Source organism: Onychomys torridus, chromosome 3 (assembly GCF_903995425.1).
Source record: "Onychomys torridus chromosome 3, mOncTor1.1, whole genome shotgun sequence".
Lineage (NCBI taxonomy): Eukaryota > Metazoa > Chordata > Mammalia > Rodentia > Cricetidae > Onychomys > Onychomys torridus.
In genome coordinates this window covers 7,835,532-7,852,670 of record NC_050445.1, presented here as the reverse complement: position 1 = coordinate 7,852,670, position 17,139 = coordinate 7,835,532, and the positions used below count along the sequence as shown (strand labels likewise).

General features: G+C 37.3%; 2 protein-coding genes and 1 long non-coding RNA gene across 6 annotated transcripts in view; 1 reads left to right on the top strand and 2 right to left on the bottom strand.

Annotated features, from left to right (window-relative positions):
- Gsdme (gasdermin E) overlaps positions 1-4,010 on the top strand; it is a 60,502-nt gene extending 56,492 nt beyond the window's left edge. Inside the window, exon 10 of the mRNA XM_036180246.1 lies at positions 1,652-4,010. Coding sequence (XP_036036139.1) covers positions 1,652-1,885 — 234 coding nt within the window. The 3' untranslated portion in view covers positions 1,886-4,010. The remainder of the gene's footprint in view (positions 1-1,651) is intronic.
- Positions 1,001-9,707, bottom strand: LOC118579138. Its single transcript, XR_004944439.1, has 2 exons — positions 6,948-9,707; positions 1,001-3,202 (listed from the first exon to the last, which is right to left on the bottom strand). It is a non-coding gene; the product is annotated as an uncharacterized LOC118579138 (long non-coding RNA).
- A 1,438-nt stretch (positions 9,708-11,145) lies between these two features.
- The window catches only part of Mpp6 (membrane palmitoylated protein 6), a 104,541-nt gene continuing 98,547 nt past the window's right edge, over positions 11,146-17,139 (bottom strand). For all 4 annotated transcript variants that reach the window (XM_036180241.1, XM_036180244.1, XM_036180242.1 and 1 more), the window contains 3 exons: positions 12,966-13,168; positions 12,462-12,590; positions 11,146-11,366 (listed from right to left, as the gene is read on the bottom strand). In XM_036180241.1, the coding sequence (XP_036036134.1) occupies positions 11,190-11,366; positions 12,462-12,590; positions 12,966-13,168 (509 nt within the window). In that variant the 3' untranslated portion in view covers positions 11,146-11,189. The remainder of the gene's footprint in view (positions 11,367-12,461; positions 12,591-12,965; positions 13,169-17,139) is intronic.

The following is a 17,139-nucleotide window of genomic DNA, read 5'->3' as shown; positions in this document are numbered from 1 at the left end:
AAAGGAAAGTAAAATTGTCCAATCAGGCTGTGTGTGTCGGTGGCAGTTGGGTAGACTGAGATGAAAGGAGACATTGCACACCACCACAGAAACACTCAGGATCATAAGGAATGACTACAACAACCACAAGGCTACACAACTGGAAAACCTACAAGAGATATAGTTAACTCAGAACTGAATCAAGAGAAATACAACATCTACATAGACCAACAATGAGATGGAAAGAAGTGATATTTCCTAAAGATGGTCCAGGACTTGGTGACTTCACTGCTGAAATTCACAAAAACAGTGAAGCAAGAGCTAATTCCAACACTGCTTCCATGATTTAGATGTTGAAACTGGAGGAACTACACCAAATGCATTATCTGGATACCCAGAGGAGACAAGAGGACAGCCAGACTCACATACAAATATTCTCAATACAGTAGTACCAACTGAACTCAACAGCATAGTAAAATCTATTACACCATGAGAAAAGTATGTACAAATCACCTTCTGATAAGGGATTCATTTCGAAAATACTAGAAACTCAAAAGACCATAATGCCATAAAAACAATCCAATTAAAAAGTGAGCTAAAAACCTAAATGGATACTTCTCAAAAGATAGACAAATTGCTATTACATGAAAAAAATGCTGTCTCTCTGATCACCATGGAAACACAAATCAAAATTGCAATGAAGTGGCATGTCACCTTCATTAAAATAACGACCATAAAAAATATGTAAGAAATGCTAGAGAGGATACAGAAAAAGGGAAACTCTTACATACTACTGGAAAGAATGTAGTTAGTACAGCCATTATAGAAAACACAATAATCCCCTAGACACTAAAAATTGCTGAAATTGTGAACGTTACCACGTGTATCTGAAGATGAAATATCATAGATGTGCACTCCCATGTTTGTTGAGCCTATTCACATAGCTAAAATGTGAAAATAGCCCAGATGCTCCTCAGTAGATGAAGACCAAAGAACATGTAGATAAATGCACAGTGGAATATTCACTTGTAATAAACCATGTTATTTATTGGCAGCAACATGGCTGAAACTGGAGGTCACTGTTAAATGAAACAGGCCAGACATAGGACACACATACTCATGCATTTGTGGAAATACTAAGTCAAACTCTTAGAAGAACAAGTAGAATCCTGACCATTAGATTCAGACAAGCAGTGGGGCGGGTGGATGAAGATCTAATGAGCTTCAAACCACGGACAGGAAGAATACTTCTGGATCTTCTTTAACACAGTAGGTAACAGATAAACCACCCATATTTCACAATAATTAGAAGTGTATCTTATTGCCCTGATTTTTATTACAGATTATATATTATATTGAATTACTCTAATATAGCCCATAAAAATGTACACATTTATCAGTAAAGTCAGATGAATCCTTGTATGTGGCATACAAAAAACATATGCTTATTTCTCTAGTCTACTGGGCTAATGGGTCTAGAAAGTTTAACACAGTGAGGATTCAGACAGGGATACAGGCAGAGAAAAACAGGCCTAACTAAGGTCTTAGAGTGAAGAAACACGTATCTTGTTACATTTAATGGTTTTACTGACCTATTTAGGAAACTTTAAAAAAAATAATCTAATGGGATTTTCTGGGACATTTTGAAGTTTGTTTAAATTTGTCATTTCAGCTCGACACTCTGTCTGATGACAGAGTATGTGATTTTGAAGACCCCACCTTGGCTCCTCTGAGAGATACTGAGAGGTTTGAGATTGTGCAGCGTTTGTTTGCCTCTGCTGACATTGCCCTGGAGAGGATGCAGTTGTCCATCAAAGCCACCATCCTGAAGGACTCTTGCATCTTCCCACTAATTCTTCATATCACTCTAAGTGGACTTTGCACTCTAAGCAAAGAACACGAGTAATGTCTTTGTCTGTCAGAAGTATGTGCTACTGGCCAAGGCTGGGTACTTTTTAGAACTGAGAAAATACTTTTGGATTTTGGGCTAAGAATGTTGACTTTCCACACTGATTTTGTGAATGGTTTATTTTTATCAGAGGCATGCTGTGCCAACAGACAGTGCCCCCTGGTGACCATGGTAATCCAAAATCTGAGTCATTGAGGGAAGAGTCAAGGGCTTTTTACTCGACTCATCTGTCACCTGTTTTTTTATAACAGGAGTGAGTGGAAAATCAAAAGTCTGAGACTTCAACCTTCTTCTTAGGCTACGAATGCTACAGGAAAGCAATTTCTCTTCTTTCAGACATGCTGGGAACTTCAAATGCTACTTGAGTACATGAAACAAAATTATATTAAGGATGTCTGATTTTACCCACCTCAACATGGGGATTTAGATATATTCCTTTTATTTGACTTTGTTATGCTTTGATGAACATTCTATGTCTGGAACAATTCCAGTGCATTCTGGGAATTTGTCACATGTTGCAATTTCTATCAAAGGAAATTCTAAACCATGTATAGTTTGCTATTTATTCTGTTTTGATGTCCTTCTGCTTCAGCAGTCTTGGACAGTCTCCCCAAGCCTCCCGATTCCACTGAAAGTATTTGTTATTGTAGATCAGACCCAATACCTCTGGGCAGAAGCAGTAGGGAGATACATGTTAGCATGTAGTTTCCACCTCCTCTTTGCCCATGAGGCCCCTTCAGATTATAAGGAAGAGTACCAAAAATGAAGTAAAACGAGACTCCACCTCACACACACAGCTATCTTTTACAGGGCTAAAGTTGTACCAGCAGCACTGCTCAGAAATAAACTGATCATAAATTAGGAAAGAAATGCAAGTGTGTAGTTGCATGAAGTTGGTACTGTGACTCGTCTATTTCTAACATCAGACACGAAGAGCAAGCTATGGACAGAACATATATGAATCTACAGGCAGAAAACACACATGTATGGGCATAGGAATGCATGTCTAGAGTTCAGGAGAAACCTAGCAGTGGTGCATTGCAATTCAGGGACTTTTGAGATTGAAACAAATGGCAAAAAGAGTTACTTCCTTTCTTTTATATTCTGGTTGGAGCTTTATATTAGCCTTCTCATGATGGGTCATATAAAATAGAAAGTATGAAAGGGTGACTGTTGTACAAGCATGGGATCCTCAGTTGGGTCCCTGGCACATATGTAGACTGCCAGGCATTGTGATCACCTCTGTGATACCATCACTGGAAGGCAGAGATGCCAGATTAGCCAACCAGCGAGCTGCAGATTCAGTCAGAGAACCTGTATGGGGGAGAAAAACAAAAAACCTGGAGAGCAATAGAGGAGAAATCTCTAGCCTCTACGTGCACATCTGAACACACGCACACACACAATGGGAAAAAATAAACAAAAAAATTCTTCTGGAGACACCAGAAACACCCTAAAGTAGCATGTTCCTAAACACGAGGTACAGAATCCTAGAAACCAGCAGGGGAGTTGCAAAGGACACTTCTGGAAAGCCTTCCTGCTGGACAAAGCCACACTACTGTGCTTTGGTGGGTGCCTGCCCTCTTCCTGCAGGCCCAGTGTGAAGCTGCAACCCACAGCAGGGCTGCTTGCTGAAACACAGGATTTCTCTTTCCTGGGCAGATGGGAAGTGGCCAGAGGGACTCATGCTATCTAAGCAGAGTCTTTGTTTCTTGATTCTGGATTTTAATCTTCCCCAACTCTGAAATCCTTTTCTATGAAAGCCACCATCATGCACCCAGCCAGACTAGAAACAGCAGCAAAGGGATCTTGGCTGAAAAGCAGAGGCAGGTGAAAATTTATTTAGGTGGAAAAAATTTACATCAAGGACTGAAAAAATCCATTTAAATCAAAGCTAATGCAATATCCTGCGGTTTTATCTCTTAGTTCTACCTGTAAATGAAACATTGCCAATTTTTCCAACAGCAAGTATTTCTTTAAATGCACAAAAATATTTTATCAGGAATATGTAACCTCACAAACTGAATACTGTAATAATTTATAATTGTATGCAGAAATATGTTGAAAGATTGTTTCTGAGACATCAGTACTGTATTATAGGAAATTAATGTATACAAGGACAGCAGTGATGTTTCTATTTGTAGAAACTAGTAATGCAGCTATCTAGAAAGCACGGAATGCTTAACTTTTATTTTTAAACCTTTTCATCAGAAAGTTCCTTAAGCAGCTTGACAAGCTTCTACTTTTATAAGCATGTTGTCTTCTACTGAGAACTTACAGTCACTGAAGAGGGTGGGGTTAAAAAGAGCATGTGTTTGTGTTAGAAGGAAAGGTATGCAAAAATGAACTGGGGGTGGAGAGACAAAGTTTCCACAGTAAATCATTCACATCAAATGGTCTTTGTAGCTGGGCGGTGGTGGCACACACCTTTAATCCCAGCACTTGGGAGGCAGAGCCAGGCGGATCTCTGAGTTCAAGGCCAGCCTGGGCTACAAAGTGAGTTCCAGGAAAGCCACAAAACTACACAGAGAAACCATATCTCGAAAAAACAAAAAACCAAAACAAACAAAAAACAAAACAAAAAAAAGTCTTTGTGGGTTCTGACAATTCAAAAAAGCTTGCCGAAAATTCCATTTGTTGCTGAACACTTGTGCTGGCTCATTTTATGTCAACTTGACACAGGCTGGTCATCTGAGAAGAGGGAGCCCCAACTGAGAAAATGCCTCTGTAAGATCAGGCTGCAGGCAAGCCTATACAGCATTTTCTTAATTAGAGATTGATAGGGGAGGACCCAGCGCACTGTGGATGGTGCCACCCCTAGGCTGGTGATCCTGGGTTCTATAAGAAAGTAGGCTGACCAAACCATGAGGAACAAGTAAACAGAGTTCCTCCGTGACCTCTGCATCAGTTCCTGCCTCCAGGTTCCTGCCCTGCTTGAGTTCCTGTCCTGACTTCCTTCAATGATGAACTGTGATGTGGAAGTGTAAGGGAAATAAATCCTTTCCTCCCCAAGTTGCTTTGGTCATGGTGTTTCATCACAGCAATAGCAAGCCTAACTAAGACAACACTATTGCTCATTCTTTTGCAAGATATCACTTAAAAAAACAAACAAAAAAAACCCACATAAAACAACAAAAACCATTGTTACAGAAGAAACAGAAACTAGCATCAGTTTTTATAAGATAACGTACAGTGAAAACAATCATCTACTTCGCATTTCATGTTCATATACATATGAGCTGTTGATGTAGGAGAAACATGAACTAATAGCAGCCATGTTATAAAGGACTTACCAATAAACTTGCTCAGGAGATACTAAGTTAACAAAGCAGGACTTAGCTAGGGAGTGCTACCTCCACAGGAACTGGGAGATAAGTTGTGTGCTAACCAGGCTTGCCAGAGATGGCAGGAAGGAACATTTTGTTCCTCAAACAAAACTGGAGTTTAGGACTCCTGAGACCGTTCACTAAGACTGATCAGCTGTGAGGCCCATCCCCGTATCAGAATACGTGTCTCCAGGACGGCAAGGCAAGTGAGTGGCACAGGGCGACAGTCATCATTAAGTCCTGATCTGCCCTTAGGTCTCTGTTCTATCACAGTTCTGCCAAGTGGGCAAGGTGACCCTGGATAACAAGCATCCCAGACAACCCTGGTAAATCTTTGCTGTGTAATCTCCTGTTTGCCCACCTGACTAGACTCACAGACTCCTGCCTCTTTAAATTGTTCAAGTGTAATCTGGAGTCAGGACCTGAAAGATTGTTTTCCCCCCAAGACAGGTACAATTTCCTGTTTGAGGCTGCTTTCCCTTTGTGTGCTAACCAGAACCAGGCACATGCTTTTAGAGGATTTTCCCTCTATTAATTTCTATGTGCTTGGAGTGAGTTCTCACTGCGAAGGCATGCTCATTCTACAATACAGCAGCTAACTGGCTCTATTTGTAAAGACCAGGGTATTTCTCACTTGGACCATGCTTACTAGCAGTGCTGCCATTAACTAGCCCGTTCACAGTTTGCTTTTGGTTCAACTGCAATACGGACAACTATTTCTGACTACTGAAATGAAGGCTGGGACTACTGCTCAGTACTGGAGCATGTGCAGCATATGCAGAGTCCTATACCTATGCCCCAGGACATCTCTGCTCTGTGGTAGTAACAATTATTTATTTCAGGAGACTGAGAAAGCGGTAGTTTTATATATAAGAAATAAATGGTCAACTTCCAAGTTATAAGTGGCATTTACCTTAACTATCGATGTGTTAATTCAGTTTGTGTGAGTGATTAAAAAACAAGAAAGTAAAAATAAAAACAATAACAATGGCCGTTCTGACCTGTGTCCTGAGGTTGTCAGTTATCACATCACTGTGTCATCAGTCACAAAGACAACAAGCAATTAGAAAGAGAAAGAAGTATTTCCTGGATTTGGGGTCCACTAATTGGATGTAACTGTAAGTATTTTTTCTAATAAAGATATAGGTGCCCATAAAGCTTCACACTATGGGTGAAAACCAGGTTGCAGTGTAAATTTTAGGCACAAGGGTAAGGAAGAGCAGCTTCAGAATGCTCTGATGTAGATTTCAGAGCATTTCAAATCTGTGTGATTGGTGAACGACTTGCTCAGCAGCTAGAGACTTGGAATGGGGTTCTAAATGGGACTCCTAGATTAGGACCAGAGTGCAGCTCAATCAAGGAGCTCTCTTAATCCTGGGGATGGGTTCCTGAACAGTTCACCATCTGCTACTTCACCTTAGAATGAGGTGACTTTACAGGGACTGAAGGAGAAGCAACCTCGGGTAAGAGAACACATTTAATAAGTACTCCCAAAGGCTTACCACATCACAATCGGAAGTTATCCTTTAGAGTTTAAGATGAAGACAGGTATTAACCTAGCCCTACACAACACATGGAAGGTAGAGGGAAATGAAATGTTCTCAAAATCACATGGTCAAAAGTAGGATCTTAGTCAGTAGAAGTAGCACAACTATTTTTGCTTTTATAACAAGAGATGATTTTTTTAAAGACAATCTTGTATTGTTTTGTCCGAGTGGTGCAACCATGCTTACCTTAGAAAAGAGAGCATCATTCTCCTGCTTTTTAGTCCACTAAGGACGTGTGATTCTGTGCATTTTTCGAAAGTCACTCCAGGATACAAAGTAACAAGATGAAATATGAGAAATATTTTTAAAAGAATATAACTTTAAAGCTAAAACAAAAATACAATTTAAAAATAACCTTACCTTAAAAAAACTACAGAATTATCATCTTCAGGTGTATCACATATACTTACAAAAAGACCAATATGATGCTGAATTATTCATCAAATGTATTCTTAAAAAATCTGTGAATATTGTTATATACAATAATCTCATTATTTAAAATACTTAATTTCTCCCAAGAACTCCAAATACATTACAGATGTTGTAAGAATTCTCACAGCAATCCCTTGGAACAGGAGGCGCACAGGCACTGTAATCTTTAAGTCTAGATTATAGCACAATTTCACTTCAAAGTTGAAGTAAATATTTCCCAAGAGGCCTCCATCCAGAAATGTTTTTTCTTACGGAAATTAAATTCTAATAATGAAAAACAGTTTTCCGGGCTTAGTTTCTCTAGTAAAGTCTTCAGAAAGGAGATTAGCATTAGCTTCAAGGTGGAGCCAAAGCTTCTTAAAAGAATCTAAAATAGATCAGAATGTCTAGGAATTTGAAAGTAATTAGAAACCTTAGAACACTAGCTGTAACATGGGCAAATATATTTAGCTTTATCAATCATTACTTTTGGGAGATAGTTACATATTGTACACATAGCTGTGTGTGTGTGTGTGTGTGTGTGTGTGTGTGTGTGTGTGTATGTGTGTGTATATATATATACATGTTTTTATAAAATGAACTATTTATGTGCACAAAACTTCAGGGCTGCCCTTTTCTTATTTAGTATAAAGATTAGTTACTGTGGAGGTAAGGTCCTCCAGGCTAATTCTGTACAATGAAGGACTGTTTCAGTAGACACAAAAATAAGTAGATGGCTATTTTCTTGTCATTTTCAAACTTTTTATATCTTGAATTTACCCATTTAAAATAATTATAACTAATTTGGTGGCCTTAGCAATCAACTTCAATCACTAAGTCATGATACTTGTTCTATATAAAAATAATTATCATTTTAAATTAATTTTTGAAGTAAGGATCATTTCTAGTGTTGCTAGGGATTAAGCCCAGGATCTCACACATGTTAGTTAGGTACATACTCTACCAAAGTTGTAACCCCAGGCCCTTGTTGTTTCTTCTTTTGTTTGTTGAGACAGGGCCTTGTTATACCATGCAGACAGGATAGCCTCCAATTTGCAATTCCCCTACTTCAGCCTCCTGAGTGCTTGTATTACTAAGCCTGGCAAAATCATCATTTTTTGCCAGAGTAATACCTTGTCATAATCAATGACCAGCTATTGGATTATACCATTAATGAGCTATTTTCTAAACATGTTTAATAACTAATTTGATCTTTTAAAGGAAATTTTTACAGTTTGTATAAATAAGTTTACTAGACTCCAGACTCCAGGGTTTAGTCCTATTTGGTTTATAATGATTTCTACTTTAGAGAGCTAGGGTCAGCAACTGTATCAAGTCAGCCAAACAGACACTCCTGACGTATTTGACATCTGCTATCTAAACACAAAACAGAAACTGCACAATAAAAGCACAGTAGTAATGAAGGTGGAAATTCTACTACAGGGCATTGGATATATTCCACTAGCCAAGGTTAAATGACTTGTTCAGAGACATCATTTCTACAGGCATCTGTACATTTGAAAATTAAAAAATACACATAACCATTAGTTGTAAAGAAACCACGCCCTGAATGCTGAATGTGGACACTCATCCCACAGTACATTTATGAATACACATACAAAATGTTTTCCCAAAGAACATGCATGTATGTGTATATTTTACCTATCACAATTACTGAACACCACTGTAAGCCCTTTCATTTTCAGTTATTATAAATAAATTTGTTATGTTAGACCCTTCCCAGGAGAGGACTATGACTTCCCTTGATCACAACACCTAGGAAGAATCCTGGTGTGAAGCCTGATGGTTCTTACAGACTCAGTTGGGGACTTGAGTTATAAGTTTAGTTAGTGAGTCTTTACTGAGAAACAGTTGTACCTTCTTAATATTGGCATCTATAGGATAGTGAACTAAACTGTATCATTTCAGTAGGAGAAATCTGTGATTAATTATGTCATCAATCATAAGTATCATTTATAATAGAAATAATGTTAAGTAGAGATGATACACCAGACAATATACATTTTTGTATCACATGAAAAGGATATAAATACATATGCAACTACTGTTTCTGTTGCATCAAGACGGTAGAGATATTTGTGGATAGAGTGTTGTGCGGATATGATTTTCCCAAAGCTGCTTAGAAAGGCTTCAAGAAATAGCATGAAAGTACACTGGGGAACACAGTACATTTCCTGAGAGCACAGAACTGAAATTTCTCTCCAAACTTACATTACAGTGTATTGAAACATTAAGTCACAAGGTGCCATGTAAACACTGTGCTTTGACTTATGTTGCTTTGAGAATCCAATAATTTTAGCAAATACATGTGGTTTAAAAGGTTACTAAGGGTGTATGATCCACTTTGTTAACAATTTCCTGTCCCAGAAAAAAGAAAAAGAATATTCTGGCTATGAAATTCTAGAATTAAAATTTAAAAGCCTCAAGATTCCTTTTATTAACAATATGGTAACTTAGGTGTTTTATTATGAATAAAAATATTGTGTGAATATTGCTTACTACCATATATATGCACATATTTATGCATGTATGTGTATATCTATATCAATATCTTTATATAGATGGATATATAACTTTGATGAGGGGAAAACAAAATCAGAATTCAGGTGTCTGGAGCCTGTCACCAAAGACACTCATCAATATTTAAGCACCAAACCCTTTAAAAATATGACTATTCTGAAATGAAAAGCTAGCAGCAATATAAAATAAGGTTAGCTTAGTCAGTGATGAGCTGCATCACTAAACACTTATGTTTAAGGAAGAATGTATACCATTTAAGACTCCTAGAGAATATCAACCAAGGTGAATGTAGAAATCTGTACACTATGGCAATGCAGCTAAAGGATTTGGTTCCTATCATTAAGTAACAAAAAAGTGTATTTCCTAACAGAAATCTAAAGAGTACAGAACATTATTTAGTATATATAATGTATGTGTTATGAGTGTATATATGAATAGCTGGCAATTATTTCCAAATTTTGTAAACCGTTCAAAGGATTTGGTTTTTTGACAAAACAGAGAACAAATACCCTAACAAGTCACTTCCCATTTCATAAGTCACATCCGATGATTAACAAACAGCTTGCAGCTTAGAGACATCTTTAAATATCACAAACATTTGCAGAGGCATATTTTTGCTGACTATATCCTTAAAAAACTGAAGTAATAGGTTTGAAACTTTTACATTTGAAAATAAGTAAACGTTAGGTTGAGTGAAGTTTTGCAGATAAGGCACTCTCTGTCTGCATGACCTTGCTTCCAGCCCGAGCTCACAAAGTAACTAATGTGCAACATTAGTCTGCACCAGCAATCACTACGACAAATGAAAAGAATAAGCCCATATAGAGAGTGCAAGCTACTGCTCTTCATTGTATTCACTAGAGAGAGTGGAGGAGCTGACCTCTCTGCACAAACAGAAAGAATAGCCATACTCCGGAGCAAGAGGTGGCCTTGAAAAGACTGGATGTCAGATTACTATACAAGTGGATTAGCTAGAGCACTGATACTCAAATTCTGCTTCTGTAAGAAGTCTGATTAAGAAGGTCAGTAACTACTAATTTTTTCTAATGAGAATAATTGACCCTTCACTAAACACTGAAGAGAATGATAGCTTTACAAAACTATTTCAAGTATTCATTATCACAGTGAAAATGTGAGACCAATGTTAGAGAGAATGATCTGAAAATTCCTTTGATGAAAAAGGTAAGGGTACTAAATCAAAACCTACAAAATGCTTGAACGCATTTCTTTTGTGTGATATGAATAGAAAGATTATCCATAAAAAGTTAGAAAAATTAAGAGAAATTATATATTAGTACACCTTCCCAACCACAATTATATAAAAATTTCACCTAGTGCACTGTCATTTCAATGTACACAATAAAAATGCCTCCATGTGGCAGATGCCTTCTACCTCTGCACTATTCTCCCAGGAGAAGGTTTACTTGTTGAGTCACTTTTTAAAAGTTTTATTTAACCGTTAGCCTTATCAAATCATCAGTACACCCAGCTAATAGGGACCCACTGTGGCTCCATTCTTAGTTTCTCAATGGCAGTTTGTAGTTTCTCAAAGGCTTTGTCTAGATTGTCGTTTATGATGATCAAATCAAAGTAGTGGTTGTAAGCTCTCTGAATTCGGGCACTTTCATCCACTGTTTTCTTCAAATCAGAGTCCTGTGAATGTTAAAAAAGTTTGCATTGTAATACATACTGACTTATTCAGACTAACGTGAGTAAGAAATGAAGGGGTTGGTTATTTGTTGGAATTCAGATGCCAATTCCCAATATTTTACCCTATACAGAGCTGAAGAAGGTGTTACCAGATATATCTGTTCATGTTGCAATCTTTCCATCTACTTCCATGATTTATGAGTATTCTACACCTTCTGTTCTGCTGGCATTAGAATGAAATTCCACTATTATTAGGGTGAGTCCAAGATAATGCAAGAATTACTACAGATGCCTGACTTCCAATTACTCCTTTTTAAAAGAGTATTATCTTAGGGCCTGAGTAAAGCCAGGACCCCAGCCTGTAGTGGCTGTTCAACTCAGAGTCCATTTGCCTCCTGTCACTTAGAAAGGCAGAGACTCTTAACAGTGTGATTTGAAGACTCTAAGCTGTGTCCAAACACACACCCATTGACGACTTTATTTCTGAGATTACTGTTCGCATTTCATCAAGTACTCCTGGGTGGTTTGGAACAATACAGGGAGTGCAGCACCCAAGTGATGGGTTTCCATAAACTCCACTGCACCTTCACATGTAATCCTCAAGCAGAAACTGGGATCCTATTAATGTCTGCAAAGTCTCGAATCAGCAGATAAAAGTGAAGCAGAAAGGGCTCCTGCTTTTTGGTAGAAAAGGTAGACAAATGACAAATAGAAAATTTGCAACTTATAAGTACTGTACAAGAAAACACACTGAGGGACAAAACTTTTAAAAGATCTACATTTAGACAGAGTGATGACAGTTAAGCTAAGATCCAAGGAAGAAAGAAGGTTCCAGGATTACACAGGGCTGTAGCTGGAAAGACTACAATGTATACATTCCAACACTGATCTTTTTCACAGTATAAAACTCAAGTTCTGTTTTAAAGTGAAGGACTGTCACATAAAGAGAATATTGTTTCAAATCCTAATTAAATCTGGTAAAACAATTTTCATTCTGTAGCACTTTATATAATGCAGTGACATCCTAAGTATGATTAGATGGAATTAAACATACTCAGAAGAGAAAATAAAAGTGTTAACTTGAAAAGAGCCCCCTACCGTCAAAAGCTTGGTGGTGATTCCTGCATCCACTACAGCCTTGTGCATGGCACGCAGGGTCTCTAGCTCTGGAGCAGCAATAAATACCACATAAGGCATGAACTCAGATGTCCTCAACACTTTCAATGCCTGTGAAAAAGTAATTACAAACCAATTTATATGTTAGAACTTGAAGTGTGCTAACCATTAGTATAAATAGAAGTCGGTCTGTCTCTTTCCTAAGGTTAAGAATGTAATTTACTGCCTGTGCCCTCTGTCCTAACTCTACACAGTACTTCCCTAAATTGTCAAGCCATTTACTTCGCTGTAAAATCAAGTGTTATTAATCTTTGCTCTTCTTGGCTGTCTGATGTTTATTTATGTATCTAGCTATGGACTCATCATGAAGTTGAGAAAGAACCACATTCCCAGCTTGATAAAACACACTCCCTATACCCTGCATACAGTCAAAAACTCCCCAAGAAAATAAAAATTAACAACAGCTTTGGAATTCATGCAACTCACTTGTGGGTTGACATCCAAAATGCAAGTCCGTCCAGTTTGTACAACTTCGAGAATAGAATCAATCTTAGTTCCATAGAGGTTTCCTTCATATTCTCCATGTTCCAAATACTTTCCAGCTTTAATATCTGCTTCCATCTCTGACCGGGACACAAATTTATATGCCTGTCCATCCTTTTCATCTTCTCTTGGCTTCCGTGAAGTAACTAGAATAAAATAGTGTCGAGAACTTGCACAAGGATACTGCAGATTGCGAAATATAGACTAAAACATACGGACAACTTTGCATGTTTCACTTAGTCCATGGACTTAGCTAAATTCATCTATCTCCTGGTTTTGGAAATAAAGTTTCAGACCACAGCCATGCACATTTGTTTATTCATTGTCTACATTTTCTTTTCCATTAAAATAGTAGCTATGATATAGACTGTATGGCCTTTGAACAGGAATGCTTGCTGATCTCTAATTTAGAAGAATGTTTAAAGGGATGGTTCCCAATATAAACTTTGTATCAAAAGTGTAATTTTTAATTCAACTTGAAACTTAAAACATACTTATTTAGAAGTGCTAGGCCTGGTGCCAGTGAATAAATACCTTTTTCTTATGAATGGAACTCTCCTTTTTCTTGAAGATTCTATTATAGCCTCCCTTTCCAGTTAAACATTCCTAATTGACTGCCCAAAGATGAACAAATTTCTTCCATCCTTAGTTGGTAACAACAATTTTCTGAAGTGCAATTCTATCCACAAATTAGGACACTGATTCTTTACTTTTAGTTTCCAACTTTCTGATATCCCCAAATGTTAAGTACTTGATTTTATACACTATAGTCATTATGGTCTATTCCCCTCCACTCTGACCTATGGTTTCCAAATCAGAGTGACTATCCTAATTCCAAATCCCAGATGCAGGGGACCCTTTCATGTGGTATTTGGGTCTATGAATGTTTTCAGGCAAGTAATGCTATAACAATTTGGTCTATGCCAGGAATGAATCATTACCATTTTTCACATCTCTGCAAAGATATACTCTGCCAAATTTAACAGTAGCTTTGAAGAGGAGAAATAATTTTTGTATTATTTCAGCGTTAGCCTGAATCTAAGCTTGACTGGACTCTACTTTTGTTAATTAAATGGAGAACATCTGAGCAAATCATTAAGTATGTGAAATTAAAATAAGGGATATAAATAAAAAGTAGACAGACTTTAACTTATGGGTAAAAAAGCATAAGACACCAAGAAAACAAAAAGAACTTTAAACTCAAGGTAAAGGTCTAATGTATAATGAGACCTTTACGTATTTTGTTTTCTGCTGTTCTAACTAATTTCAAGAATCTTCAAGATGGTTTTCCACACTCAGAAACAAAAAAGAAAACAAAAAACCCCATGAAAGCTGCTTCTGGAATTTCATCAAAGATCATATGACAAAATGGCCAAGATAATTTTAAATATCCCAAATAAGTACACACAAAGACTTAAGGACTTGGTTTGGTATCTGGAACTCTAATTTAAAAGTCGCATCTTCTGGTAAAGCCCTGCTTTGAACCCATCAATGTGTTGCTTGAAATGAGTATGTAAATGCAAACACATCACTTCCCAGTACATTCAGAGAATCCCAGTTCATAGTAAGATGTTCACAAGTGTTTTTAACTATAACTCCACTCTCTACTGGACATGCCAAGGAGGAGGATGCCCCAAAGCTATTCCCACAATTTAAATTCATTTTCATTTTCAGAACAGATAGACCAGAATGACTGTACTTATTCCTTAGGCTTATACACAAAACAATTAAATAGTGGGACTTCTTAGAAGTGAAATTTTAAGACTCTGGCAAAATTCTAGATTTTAGCAGTAAAGAGTCAACAAAGAAACACTCTATGTGTTAACCAAGCCCAAGGTCTTGATACTAAAAGCAAAATAAAACAAAACAGGATTTATAGCTTATCTTCTGAGACAACTCTGTTTTTCAATCTTATTTCTATAGTATACTTAAAAATTATAATAAATCACTGTAATGCCATCAACCTCATCTAACAATGTGTACTACAATATTATATAGAAACAATCAAGCAATCCCACTCTATGGTCAAGCCATGTTCACTGCAGCCTTACCTTCAGTACCCAAGGTAAATGCCCATCAATGACACAGAACATTTTTAAAAATACTGTACATACTTTAATATATTTATATATAACAACTTAGTGGTGGTAAAATATTCATAAAAATCATCACTTAGACATTTTGAAATATACCACTCAATGGCATGAAGTACACTCAGACTGTTGTGCACCTAATAAATCAGTATACAGTCTACTTCCAGTTTTCCTACCATCCCAAACTCTGTGCCCCTTAAATAACTCCCCTTTTCCATTATGGTAATCCATCCTCCCACAGCATCCAAATGGTTAGAAAGTGGTGCATCGTGGTCTTTAGGTTTACCCAATGATTAATGATATTCAGCATGTGTTCATGTGCTGATTTGTAATTCTGAACGTCTATTGAAGCCCTTTGTCCATTTTTGAATTGGGAATTTGTGTTTAATTATAAGACTATGTTTATGCAGAAACTTTGATGACTTGCCAGAAAGGGCACATGATGGTGAATCACTCATCATCAAATACTTATTGGGTATCCTGTTACTATAGAAACCTGTTCTAGGTAGTAGGTCAAAGAAGAACAAAAGGCACATGAGATCTGTTTTCTTCTCTCTCTCTCTCTCTCTCTCTCTCTCTCTCTCTCTCACTCACACACACACACACACACACACACACACACACACACACTCACTCTAACAAGGAGACAGGTGACTAATCAAATAAAAATTTAGGTGCTGTACCACAACTACTAGGTAACTGGAGAAGCTACATTAAGTTGAATGGTCAGTTTTCCTTGATTAAAAGTACACTTCAAGCATGTGAAAATACGAAAGAATGGGTACTCCAGGAAGCCAGACAAGTTAAGACCAAAGGCATGAATAATAATGAGCTGGAGGAACTTGAAAGAAGTATACTAAGTGGGGAACAGTATGCAGAGTTGATCTGAACAAGGCAACCGTGATTCTATAAGCACAAAATCCATATTAGAAACTTTTGAATGCTTTCCTTAAGTGTGTCAATAGAACGCAGAATGGAATTTTAACTTCAGTCTCAGACTTCACTTGAGTCCTGAACAAATGCTAGCATTTTAAGGATGTACTCTATCTTTTGCAGTTTACCAAAACATAATTCTCCTGGTCCTGGGGTCATCTCTCTAAACACTACTATCTTAGTTATATCAGAAAAAGAGTCAGTGAGCGTGAGTCATAGGTTTAGGGAGAAATGCATTGTTTTCTTTTCTTTCCCTACATAATACAATTTTTTCTCCAGAAGAATGCTCAAGGCCTATGTTGACATGTCACAGCAGGGGGTTGGTTTGTACTCCCACTGATGGTAAAACAAAACTGACTTTCCTAGGCTAAGGTGTGCATGTATATACATGTTCAAAAGACAGCCCACCTTCCTGAACTTTCTTAAAGGCTCTCTCCTCAGGAGGACAGTGAGAAGAAACACGGTAGTTAACCTTCTCTATCTGTTAGCTCTGCACTAGTACAGTCAGATAACCATGGATGGGAAAATTCAGAATCAAACAAAAAAACATATCTGTATTGACTCTAGACAGATTTTTGTCCCCTTGTCATTGTTTCTTAAACAATACAGCTTAACAGCTATTTATAAATCACTTAACACTATATATAGGTATCATAAATAATTCAAATGACTTAAGCATCTGCAGAAAGTTTTGCATGGGTTATATACAAAATTCTATGGAACTTGAAATATTTCTGGATTTTGGTATTTTGGGGAGTGAAGTGGGGCATGAGTGTGGTTATCCTAGAACTGGTACAGAGATAATTGCAGAAGCTATGGTATAATAGCTTGGGGGCAAGATTCCAAGGGAATAATTATAAATTCTAATACTCTTGGCCAAGAAAATTTGCAATATGGAAATCTACAATGGACTCTAAAAAAAGACATTGAAGACACACTACTTGGAAAGTCAAGACAAATAACTCCAGCAAGCAAGATCTTTTGCAACAATACTCCCTTTCCTTTTAGCACTCACTTAAACATAGCTCATGAGAAACTGAAGTTGCAGAGGACATAAACCAGGTAATAAAATAAGTCATACCCCACCCTTC